The 12711-nt window shown below is 33.4% G+C and overlaps 1 protein-coding gene across 2 annotated transcripts in view; it reads right to left on the reverse strand.

Annotated features, from left to right (window-relative positions):
- LOC148309927 (synaptotagmin-5-like) overlaps positions 1 to 12711 on the reverse strand; it is a 72869-nt gene that overhangs the window by 4942 nt on the left and 55216 nt on the right. For both annotated transcript variants that reach the window (XM_088259297.1, XM_088259298.1), the window contains 3 exons: positions 7363 to 7491; positions 1962 to 2167; positions 765 to 979 (listed from right to left, as the gene is read on the reverse strand). In XM_088259297.1, the coding sequence (XP_088115423.1) occupies positions 765 to 979; positions 1962 to 2167; positions 7363 to 7491 (550 nt within the window). The remainder of the gene's footprint in view (positions 1 to 764; positions 980 to 1961; positions 2168 to 7362; positions 7492 to 12711) is intronic.

The following is a 12711-nucleotide window of genomic DNA, read 5'->3' on the forward strand; positions in this document are numbered from 1 at the left end:
CAACGGACCTGTTTCAAAGCTAATGTGGGGTTAATTGAAACTAAATATACCATAATATGTATATTTTATTGAGACAACAATATATAACGTACACGAGGCTTCTTTTTCTTTTTTCCTCTTATTCCCCATTACTGTGGGTTGTAATTTCTTGAAGCAATGACTCTACTCTAGTTAACCCTTGACTGCGCTGCACGTAGCGCCCCAACCACCGAGGTGCCTGCTGCTGTCTTAACTTGATCGGTACATTGTGTGGGGGATATTCCTCTCCCTCTCTTCCCCTCCACATGAGAATTACAAGTAAAGAAAGAACCATACTTAACATAAGAGTCTATTGGATTTTATTCCAATGGTAGTCATTCATTGTTTTTGTTTGTGGTAGACCGAGGGTTAAAAACAGTCAATGTTCCTAATAGAGTATAAATATATTTTTTTATATAGAATGGCATTGTGTATAGAATTTAATGCTTTCACCAATGTCAAGTTAAATAATATTATTTAGTTATAAATCACGTTAAACCTATTATTTGACTATAAATTGATTCTGTTCAATTAAAAAAAAATTAAGTAAAAGGTTGTATATAATTGGGTTCCTGCTCACTAGGATGAGTTGGATATTTGTAGGGAGGGGAATGAGCGGGGCCAAAGTCTTGAAAAATGTAGGCTTTCGGTTTTTTATTGGGCAAGCAAAGAATATGTGGTTGAGGTCTTCTCCTTCAAAACTACACTCGAAAATGGGGAGTCAAAGACACAAAAGAGTATATTACCTTCAATCAAGTGGACAGAGAAGTCGGACCGGTCGAAATCGTACTTGAGTCTCATGTGCAGACGTCCTAGGGAAGGGCCCTGCAGAACTCCGTCCGGAGCCCCCAAGAACAGGGGCCCCTCTCTCTTGGTGTAAAGGTCGGGCTGCAGGGTTCCGAGGGGGCTCGCGGGGGGCAGGGGGCTATTACTGTCCACTAGAGAGTTGCTTCTGTCTATTCTATAATGCAATAATAATAAATTATCAATTAATATTATGATATGAAGCTCTATACCCTGCTTTCTTTATCCATAAAGTAATACATAACAAACTGTGTATTGAACAGCTATCAATGAATGGAGAATGGGAGCAAGTAAAAATGAATGAGTTGGTCTGCGATCCCGGGTGGTCAAGTCGTAAAACATGCGCTTTTGTTATCCACGTCAGTATGACGAACATTGCAATTATTGCAGAATTGCACGTGCGCTAAAGTTTTAACAAATAATACATAATCTCTTATTTTCTACGAATATGGAAAAATGTTAAAGTACATTCGTATATTTAAGTACATAAAGTAAATATTTTAATCATTGCGGATATAAAGCAAAGCCAATATAAAAAAATTCTAATTAACGTTAAGATTGTATCAAGTAGAAATGTAAAGAAATTGTATTACATTGTATAAAAAAGGAATTATTTAAAAAATAATAATAATAAAAGAAAAAAAAAACTCTTTCTACCCTTGAGGAGAAGCAGCATGATGTTTTGTTATTTTTTTTGGGGTCAAGGGATCTTGCATCCCTTATGTCACTGCGACCATATTAGGTCTATTGTGACTTTGATGTTTAGTTAGTTTAGAATATATTCCACTCTTAGCATGTATTAAAAATTCAAATTAACGATTCAATAGGATAAGGCAATTAATATGTAGCTTTCCATTTTTTATCTATCATTTTCATATTATAATTCACGTCTGTGTAATTGTAATTGAGGTAGTATTTTATGAAAATGACGTTATATAAATTATCATAAATTATAATTATTATTATCCTAAGGCTAGGTATTTGAGAATGATGATCTTAACCCATTGCAACACAAAGCCGGCGAATCGCCGGCTAAGGTTAATTTGTCACTGAATGACGCCAGCGATTATTTAGTCACGCGGTTAAGGAAACGCACTGATCTACGACTTAACCACATGGATGGTGTCGGCGGTAGGTACCTCGGCGGGATGAGCAGCGGGGAGAGGCAGCGCGGCGCGCGCGGGCTGGCGGGCGCCGGCTCGGCCAGCTGGCGCGCGTCCAGCGAGGCGGCGCGCAGCGGGGACGGCGAGCGCGCGGCGCCGGCGGTCGGCGCGCTGCCGGCGCCCTCCAGCACGCTGCGCCCGTCCGGCCCGAACGCGCGGATCTGGGGGGACGAGCCGCGGTGCTGGAAACAACCATTCTTGAATTAAACACTCATCCCTCACTCCTTTCAAGAACGTCATAAATAAAAAATCGTCAATTTTCAGTTGTGCATGTTTTCAGAATGCCCAGAAAATGTACTTTATCCTAGCAAAAGAGGCATATTTTTAACTTAATATTTACCCGCTACAGGGCACAAAATATCGTTTTTGTATTTTGAAGAAAAGGTATTGTTTAATTATTTTTTAAAATATACTAAATATTTTTCAAATGGAGAAAAAATCTTCAGGTTTTACCTAAAAAGATATGTTGGACATTAAAAAGTTCAAGAAGTGGCTTGTTATTTATTTTTAATACATTGTGTTATATTTTCAAACTTTAAAAACGATCTCCTGAAAAATCAAGTTTTTTTATTTATGACCTTTTTAAAGGAGTGAGCGATATGTGAATAAAAACATGATGTTTACATCATTATAATTATGAGACCAAACTGAAAACATGTTATTACTTGAAACTTTTAATGAGTTGATCTTAGGAAAAAAACTTTTCCGTGCCTAAATTGCAAAAGTTTTTTTTCCTTTCTTTCGGTGGGATTTTTATTACAACTTCCTCACGGTCCCCGAAAAGTAAGCCTCCTTGAGATTATTTAATTAAGATCAACTGAGTTTCTGTCATTAAGTTTACAAAACTGAAAGAAAGACATTGAATTTCTCGCCTTCAAAATTTCCTACCAACTATGTTGACTGGCAATATAATTAATTGTTATAATGAAAGTTAATAATTAATGAGTTTTAATGAAAGCTTTAAAATTCAGCCTTAATTTTTCAATTTTATTTTAAAAGGACTTCAACCTAAGTCGTGTGAAAACTTTCATAAAAAATTAAAACAATTAACAAATAAGATGAATGATATTTTTTTAGCACACATAATTTCTTTCTTCTTTATCTTTGCTCACGCATTAATGGTATATAAGGTACCTCGACAAATTGATTCGTAAAACACTTGTTTTGATGACATATCTTCACAAGATGACATATCTTTATACTCCTTATGGATGAGAGAATTTCAGTCCTTCAGTTTTTTGGACACATCGTCAGAATAAACGATAACGGTTTTGAAAAGTTAATGTTCATATTAAAGGATGGAAGGTAGTAGAAGAATTGAAAGATCCCTCATTTTTTCCTGCCTATAGTACTGACCAAATCAAGGATGATAGGACCAAATCAATGTTTATCTATATATACTCCTGTAAGTATTAAAGGACCAAATCAAGGACCTATAGTACTGACCAAATCAAGGATTCAATTCAATTCAATTCAATTTATTTATTTCAATTAATATATACATTACAAACTATAAAAAAATTAAATCGTATACATTAAAATAAAATATATGCAAGAACTATTGCTAAAGGTGTAGAAGAATCCCGCTTCGGAAAACTCCTTCAGACGCATGGAACAGATAAATATCCAATGAGATATTGTTCAACATAGCGATAGCTCTTCCTACAAACATAACCATCGGCAGGTTGGTCCTGTGTATAGAAATGTGAAACAATCTATGTCGACGCTGTCTTAGGTAACTATCGGGAACATACAGACCAATGTTCCGCATAATTTCAGGATTATTGATCATACCGCGCAATAATCGATAAAAATGCGTAATCAAATACACATTCCTTCTAGTCTCTAAACTATTGTAGCCAAGCATACCCTGGAGAAACTCGGTCGGGTAGAGCCAAGGATAATAGCCGTACACTCTCATGTAGAGATACCTCAGAAACTTATTTTGGACTTTCTCTACCATAAGAGAGTAATTAAGCTCGTGTGGCCCCAAATCATCGAGCCACTCTCGAGTCTACTTCGCAACAAGGAGTTATAAAGAGTTCTCAGCACGCGGGTATTTTGGAAAACCCTGGCAGTACGCAGAACAAATCCTAGCATTTTCAATGACTGCCTCTATGTTACCGTGAAATGTCAGGGTGCTCACAAACCTAACGCCCAGATCCCTAACATTCGACGCTCGCATCAGATTTTGGTCGTTAATTTTGTAAGGATGCCATAGGTTCATCAGTGGTTTAAGTAACGGGGATGGCGGAGGACATCTATATTGCTAGGAGAGTGGAGGACAACTGTACAGAATGTTTTGAAAATAAGGAGAAAGGATGTTCACGAGCTTCAGCAATGCTTAAATAAGTTTTGATTTACAGATTCAAAGATTCTAATAGTTAAATAGAATAAGCAAAGGATATTATTTTTTTTTATAAAACCAAATTTATATTCAAAGGGTTATTTTTTCGTACAGAATGAGATTTCAGTATATTCCGTTTAAACGAAATCCATTTAGGCTTCTCATTAAAGTATATTTCAGCAATATTTTAGAATAAATATTTATCTTCAATTTCATTATAATTTCAAACCACTTAAGAGATTTCGGGCATTCAAAGCTTTCAACTTTGAAGTTAATTGAACGACTATATTCATCGGAGTGTTTCTAATTAGTTCGCGTTGGGCATTTTTCTTTCGGGAAATTAAAGGGGAAACTCCACTACTACTAAAAAATACTTAAAAAAAGTCGTTATAAATATGTGTATGCAGGACTTTAATTTATAACGACATTGGCATTTTCAACAGTCTGTTTTGACGTAAAAAAAAACTATTTTCATTTTTACCAAAGAATTGAAATTATCTACGCTACCTAGTTAAAACTTTAACTCACTTATGGTATCGATGCCTAAATACAGTTTTTTTTTAAATTCTTTCATTACACTATTTTTTTTCAAACTTCTAGCCTCAAAATTGGATTTTCGATCGATTTTTACCACCGAGGTAGTCAGAGAGGATAGAACGCCACACTCTTCTGTTCTGACATACACTCCTCGCTTCCTTCAAATCCAAACATACATCTAGTCATACATGCCCACCAATTACGCAGATGATTGACACCACCAGATTTTAGATTCTGATTAATCAGATCGTGTCAAGTCTTTTACGGCCATCCTCGTTCTGTTCTCCCGCTCACATTCGCCAAATATACTTTCATAGTCATTCTCTCATTATCCGTTCGCTCCACTTATCCATACCACAAATTAATATTTAAATGAAAAAACAGACACATTTGAATTCCTCCCCTGCGAAACGGAGCCAGACCTCCAACACGGTAGACAAACGCGCCTACCACTAGGCAAAAGTATATACATACATAAAATAAATGAAAATGCTTTTTTTGACCCTCATATTGGAGTTTCACCTTCAAAAATATATACTGTACGTATTATTAAATATCCATTTCAGAATTTGAAACTTTCTGTGTAATTTAGGGGTCGGTGAACTCCCTGGAGTTATAAATGTACATATTTAATCGTGTATTTTTATAAATGAGCTTTGATTAATATTTCAAGGAGTAAAGTTAGGATTCTTCTCAATTTGTATTAATCAAAGATTAATTTAACTTTGTTAATTGAAAGTTTTTAGATAGTTTTAAGATTAGAGTCGCATTGCGCCAAAGTAATTTTAGATAAACCAAATAAAAACTTCTTTGTTTGTAACCACTTTTTATTGGCACTTTTCTCCAACCGGTTTCGACAAGAAACTTGTCATCATCAGGGTTAAACATGGACCTACATATTTAACCTTGATGATGACAAGGTCTTTGTCAAAACCGGTTGGAGAAAAGTACCAATAAAAGAGGTCAAAACCAAAGTAGTATAAAAGGCGCCACAAACCATATTCGAAAAACATTCATGAAAATATTTATTTTAAATAAACGCTAGTTATTAATGTATTCCATATTTTTAATGAAAAAATATGTTTTAAGTGTAAAATAAAATTATTAAAATAACAAATTTATGAGGCGAATGTGGTTGGTAATAGGAGAGGAGAAAACAAGGAAAACTTGCTATGATCAAGTATTTCAAATACTTGAAAGTGGTCAGCTTAGGAGTCGGTATGTATGTATGAGGAGATGCATGAATGTGAAAGAGGTGAAGATTAATTCAAAGACAGATTAGTAAGCGTTCTATTCTCATTGCCTACCCCTTTGGAGAAGCAGCCTAATGGTTAGTTAGTTCTTCAATGGCTAATTTAAGTAATCATTTTACGCACTATGTGACATTCACCATTCTACCCATGATTGTCAACCACATTACTTAAATTTCAAGAGTCATATTTAGTATTTAAAATTAAGCAGTGTGTTTGTCAATCATGAGTAGGATGGTGAATATTACACAATATATAAAGTAATCACTTAAGCCGTAAGACGTAAGACCTGTAAATGCTCAGACTTCCATATTTTTCTTTATCTATGTTTTACAGATATTGTTTATTGTTCGATAATTTGGTTTTCAAATTTTCTGTTCATGCGATCGAATGATGAGAAAATTGACATAAAGAAAACCTCAGTCTGAGGGTATCATGTTTACAATTTTTCTTATTATTGGGATTTTATTATTTCACATGTTTTGATTTTGTTATTTCTCGTTATTTGCTTGTTTACAAAATGTACCGCTCAAAAGAATTGTTACGTAAGAATAACAACGGTACACTTTCCGGACCCTTGGGGGATTTTAATTTCCATTTCATAAATAATAAAATACATTCGTCTGTAAATATTATTTTTTGATATCTCTAAGATTATTTTAAGGGAATGTTACTTTCTACAAAAATATATTGTTTAGGGTAGTTGGCAAAACAATTTTGTCTTGTTAGTATTGCCAATACAATAAAAAATTAAAACTAAGTAACCATCACGCCGCTTCCCGCAGAGGTAGACAGAAATAATAGGACGCCGCACAAATCTGTTTTTGCAAACAATCTTCTATGTAATGTACTTAACCTTGAGCTTCAGCTCTCAGTTTTTTTAATTTAATTTACTATTATTAGCAACATTTTGAGTGCGTCCAAATACTTGTTCACAAATCTGGATTGTCTTCAATTATAAGAGTTATTTTTCATATTATTTTTTGACATCTCACCAAAAGATGTCTCTAGTGAAGTTCTAGTGATTCAAGAACAATGTTTCAAAATCGGTTCATATATATAGAGCTTACAAGAATTTGAGTAATGTGGTTGTCAATAATGGGTAGAATTGGTGAATGTTACACGTGTGTAAAGTGATCACTTAAACCAGCCTGTGACGGTCGTCAGCCCCGTAAATGCCCAGACTTCCATATTCTTCTTCATTTTGGATATGTCAAAAAATAATACTATTATTGGTACTCACAGTTCTGGAAGCGCTGCTTTCAAGGCTGCTCTGCGAGGATATGGAGGGGGTGCGCGCGAGCCGGGCCGCGTGGTGGCGGGGCTCCCCACACGGCTGCACAGTTTGAGATTCCTTGGGCACATTGAATTCCTACAACAAAACAAGCATTTTTAACATTCTTGCCCCCTTTGTATTCAACATCACAGAAAGCATAAATGTTTCCCTTTCATCAATTCAAATAAATTAAAAATGTATTTGAAAAAAACAAAATTTTAAATTAAGCGTTCGTTGGTTGGATGGGAGAAAGGAGCAAATCTAATTGTTGCAATTCCAGAAATGATAAACACAATAAAAAAAATGAAATCCACAATATTTTGTGTTCGTCCAAATCTTTGGTCATTCATTTCGGATTTAATCTCACTTAAGAGTCAACAAAGATGAAGTTAACTGATTTTTATTTATTCACAATAATATTAATATTTAAAGCATTTACTTAGTGGTTAGTTATTTTTACATATTTATTTTATTACAAAAATGTTAATAATATCAGATACAATATTTCTTTTCATTCATTCAAACCCTTTTCCGCACCCCAATGGTGCATAGGGCACTGCATTATATAAACGCAGTGTTATCTTGATCGTTAATACACGAAGGAAAGGTGATCAGTCCTTCGCTTCCGGTACCAGTCCAGGGTAATATTGAATAAATATTAGAGTGAAAAAATCACTTGTATTTATTTGACTCCCCCTGGGAATCGAACCCGGGACCTCCAGAACGATAGTCGAGCGTGCTGACCATTACATTACGGAAGCGGAATAAATAAATTTTATAATTACAACATTATAAAAGGGTTAATTAAAGTAACAGCTCAAAGTTAAAAATCTTGTTTTCATGCGTTTCCTGGTGTAGCTAAAATAATTTAAAAAAAACTAAGAACGAGGAAAGCTGAGCCCCGATTGTCTACAAAAAGGATTAATTTGTTGATTAATGGTGCAAAGGGCACTGCATCGTATTGACGCAGTGTTATCTCGATCGTTACTTACATGAAGGCAAGGTGATCAATCCTGCGTATCAGGGACTAGTCCAGGGTAATATTAAATAAATATTTTTGTGTAAAATCACTAATATTTATTTTCATTACCTCCCCCCTGATAATCGAACCCGGGACTTCCAGCACGGTAGCTAAACACGCAAACCATTGTACCACGGAGGCGGACATGTATGTATACACCATATATTATATATGTATATGACTTTGAATGCATGAATTAGGTTATTATCATCAGGCAACGTTACCCCAAATACGCGGTATTAGCCTATTAATTATACAAGTAAAAATATGAAATATTATACCATAAAAATATGCCAAATTCAAAGTAAAACTGGAAGAAAAATTCAATAAATTTATTCTCTTTACCTTATTGGCGTTGTTATGAGATTTCGCGAAATATCCCCGGGAAATTGTTAAAATGACATAAGAACGGGAGAGTCTGATTGTGTAACTTGAGACAAGGACGCAACTGAAGACAACTGAGGAGGAAAATTAATTTGGGGTTTTACAGGATTGCTAATTTAATGTTCTTTCGACTCCGTAGCTCCAATATTGAATTTCCTCTTTTTAATCAAATTCAATTAATTTGAAAGTTGAAAGACGACTGAGGAATGGCGTAATCAATCGTAATAATTTTAAATAAAAATATTTTCCCATCTGCAAAAATCTAAAGCATACTAACCAAGTAACTATTGTTTAGGGTAGTCAGCTGTACAATGCTGTTTTGTTTGTATGGACAATATAAACAACAACAAGAAAACAGAAAAACAACGTTTCAATTTTTTTAAATAAGAAAAACTAAAACTAACTTATCATGCCACTTCTCCGCAAGGATAGGCAGGGAGAATAAAACGCCGCACCAATCTGTATTTGCAAACAATCTTCTCCTCTTCCATATTTATGCAAATCCTGATACATACCCGCCGATCGTTCCGACTCCTGACCTGACCACTTTCGAGTATTTGAAATACTTGATTATGCCATGTTTTCTTCGCTATTCCTCTGCTCCTATTTCCAACTACATTCGCCTAGTAAATTTGTTTAACTGTTCTTTCTTTACTCATCCGATTCACATGCCCAAACCATATCAACATAGCTTTCTTAGTTTTATCGGTAATGATGGTTATCTCAGTTTTTCCATTATTTCCTTATTTCACCATTCGAACATCCATCATACATTGTTATGCAACACATTCGTTTTAAAGAGGGCATTTTGCCTGTATTCGGTCTACTTTCATCCTCCATTCGCCAACTCCATGCTTGACTTCTATACATCAAGGTTGGAGTCAAAACTCCGTTTTCTTATCTTTCTAGTAAAATTGCAGCTAAACTCTTCAACGCGAACGCAGCCACATGCGTTGAACATTACATGATTTTCATTCATAATTTATATCTGTAGCTTCCTATGGATTGTCTGTGATCAATTCGCTTTTCTATTTATATTTGAGAAAGTAAAATTATGATTTTATTCTCTCAATACAACCTTTGAACATTGACAGGCACCCATTGGTCATACAACACATGAAAAATTACAGCTCTATGGTTGTTTTCATTAGACTGACTATATATATAAAATGACTGGAATAAATATATTTTTATCTTTTATTATCATTTTCATATTATAATCCATATCTGTATAAGCGCCCTTGAGGTAGTATTTTACAAAAATGCCGCTATATAAATCATCCGAGATTATTATTTTTATTATTAACAAAAGTCGTTTTTCAAGGAATTGGATAATATCAAAAATAAGTCTCTAAATTTTATACAAAAATACTAGCATATACTCGTGTGTAAATTTCTATGAATAAGCTTAATTTTTGTCGCGTGTAATTCGTTTATGAATTGTAACGTGGGTAGACGTTTGTTTGAACCTTTGAAAATTTTAATGTTTATACCAAATTTTAATACCATGAGTAAATAAAGCACAAAATTCATAACTTAAACATAAGTTTTTTTAAAGCTAACGAAATTTGCTGACTGTTTTCATGTCTAGCAAAAATATTTTATTTATAGGTCGATTTTTTATATCTATTTAAATCACGCTAAATATAATTTCAAACGTGTATTTCATGGTTATTTTTCCGCCCAAAATGTCGAATACAACCTTGAAGGCTTCAACGGAAAATTTCCTTAATGGTGCCATTACCAGTGCGTCCACTACCGACCACAGACATGTGTGGCGTGTGGACAAGGCCACTGAAAGCGTCATGAAAGCTGTATTTCCGGGCAATTCCTACTGAAAGGTTTTGTAAACAAACAATCGATACGATTTGGATACGCACTACTCTTTATTAGATTAACGGCGTTATTTCGGATTCACTGAACGAACCGGTGATAGAATTCAGCATGACTTAGAATTCTATTAGATTTTACCCAATCAGGCTATCAAAATAAATGAACTGAAAAAATACTTTATGGAAAGATATTTGTGTTAATGATTAATTGTATTTTCTCATTTGTTTCCTTTAAACGTGCTTCTTAACTTTGTTTTTTTTTATATGCCTATTTACTATACCCGTTAATTATTTTATATTTTGCCCTTTGTTAGTTTTGTTTAATTTTTTATCTTTTTTTAAACGTTATTATTTGTGTTTGAGTCTAGTCAACCTTAATCTTATGTACCAAAATGAGAAACAGAAATTACTCATCGGGAATGTAATATGTTTTGAAATAAATAAATGAAAAAATCTTAGCAAAACTGGATCTAAAAAAAAAACAACTCTATTGTAATTATATATATTTTTGTATAATATAATGCATTAACTTGAATATAACCAGGCAGCGTTTACACTTCTACTTAATCCTATGTCCCAAAATGAAAAATGGAAATAACTCATGAGAAATGTAATATGTTTTGAAATAAATAAATGAAAAAGTCTCAGCAAAACTGGATTAAAAAAAACAACTACATTGTAATAAAATCTATTTATGTATAATATAATACATTAAGTTGAATATAACCTGGCAGCGTTTACACTTCTACCCTTTTGGGAAAGCGTAACCAGTGCATTTCCTGAAATAGTGGAGTAATATCATAAATCATAATCAATCAATTATTACTTATTGCAGACCAGTTATGTTATTGTTTGGTATACCTATATTTATACTATTACGAGCAAAATACAACATGCATTTACACAAATTGAAAATAAATATTACTGAACAATTAAAACTGCTTTTAATTCCCGCAAATTGCATTGTTTCTTCCCTGATACAAGATATCTGCCGTATTGCAGTTATATCTGTTAAATAATAAACCATTTCTAGGAATTGAAACGTATAGATACGTAGGATGTCTGTCCTGAACAATCATTTTTGAGTAAACTATTTAATTACAAACCATTTTCTCTAATCAAACTTTCAGTTGTCCAACGTATTCCTGCGGGAAAAGGGACTTTATTTAGAATCCCGAGGGAACGGAACTCATTTAAAAACTAAAACAATTTCCTAAAACATTCCTCTACAATTTAACTTGACTTGAATTTAACTGAATGAATATTATATAAGAGTAGCAATGTGTACAGAATATTCCCAGTGCGGACTTTGTCGGACTCCATTTTATTAAACAACCACACTGATGGAAATAAGGATGCTGGAAACATCCCCTTCTGTATTATTTTCGATTGAATTCCATTGTATTCGGCTATTCAAATAAAGATTTTGGTGCGATGAAACATTTGATGTTAAGTATCTACTCTGAGAATGTTAGGTATTTTATATACAGGATAAATTATTGTTGGGGCAAATTTTTCGAATATTTGTGTTTTGTATTAATACGTTATTTTTATTTGTATTCTGTTGTATTTGGCGATTTTTGTGTAGGTTATGAAACAATTGACATTAAATATCTACTTTGAAAATGTAAATAAATACTCGTATTTATTTGCAGGACAAATTATTGTTGAGGCTAGCTTTTTAAAAATGTTTATGTATATACTTTTTTTTTCAATTTAGATACTTTTATATCCCGTCACACAAAGTACAAAAACACAAAAAAATATACCTGCCTCATACCATTATGCATTTATTTATTTTATTTATTTTCTCTACGTATTATATTTATTTTATGCTGAGTAGCCAGGCGAATTTTTTTAGTTGTAATCATGGTTATACTGGAAATGATATATAGATTTTTAATAATGTCTTTACGGAAACGATAAAAAATATTGGGATGATATTTTCATTTCATTCATTGATTCGGCAGTCACTTTGTGGTAAAATCTATCCATTTGTAATTAATGTTTTACTTAGTAAATTTACTAAGTAAAACATTAATTAAAAATGATATTTTCATGTTAGAGCGTTTTGCTAAC

This window comes from Brachycentrus maculatus, unplaced genomic scaffold, assembly GCF_059751285.1.
Source record: "Brachycentrus maculatus isolate JH-2025_06_01 unplaced genomic scaffold, ASM5975128v1 h1tg000115l, whole genome shotgun sequence".
Taxonomy (NCBI): Eukaryota; Metazoa; Arthropoda; class Insecta; order Trichoptera; family Brachycentridae; genus Brachycentrus; species Brachycentrus maculatus.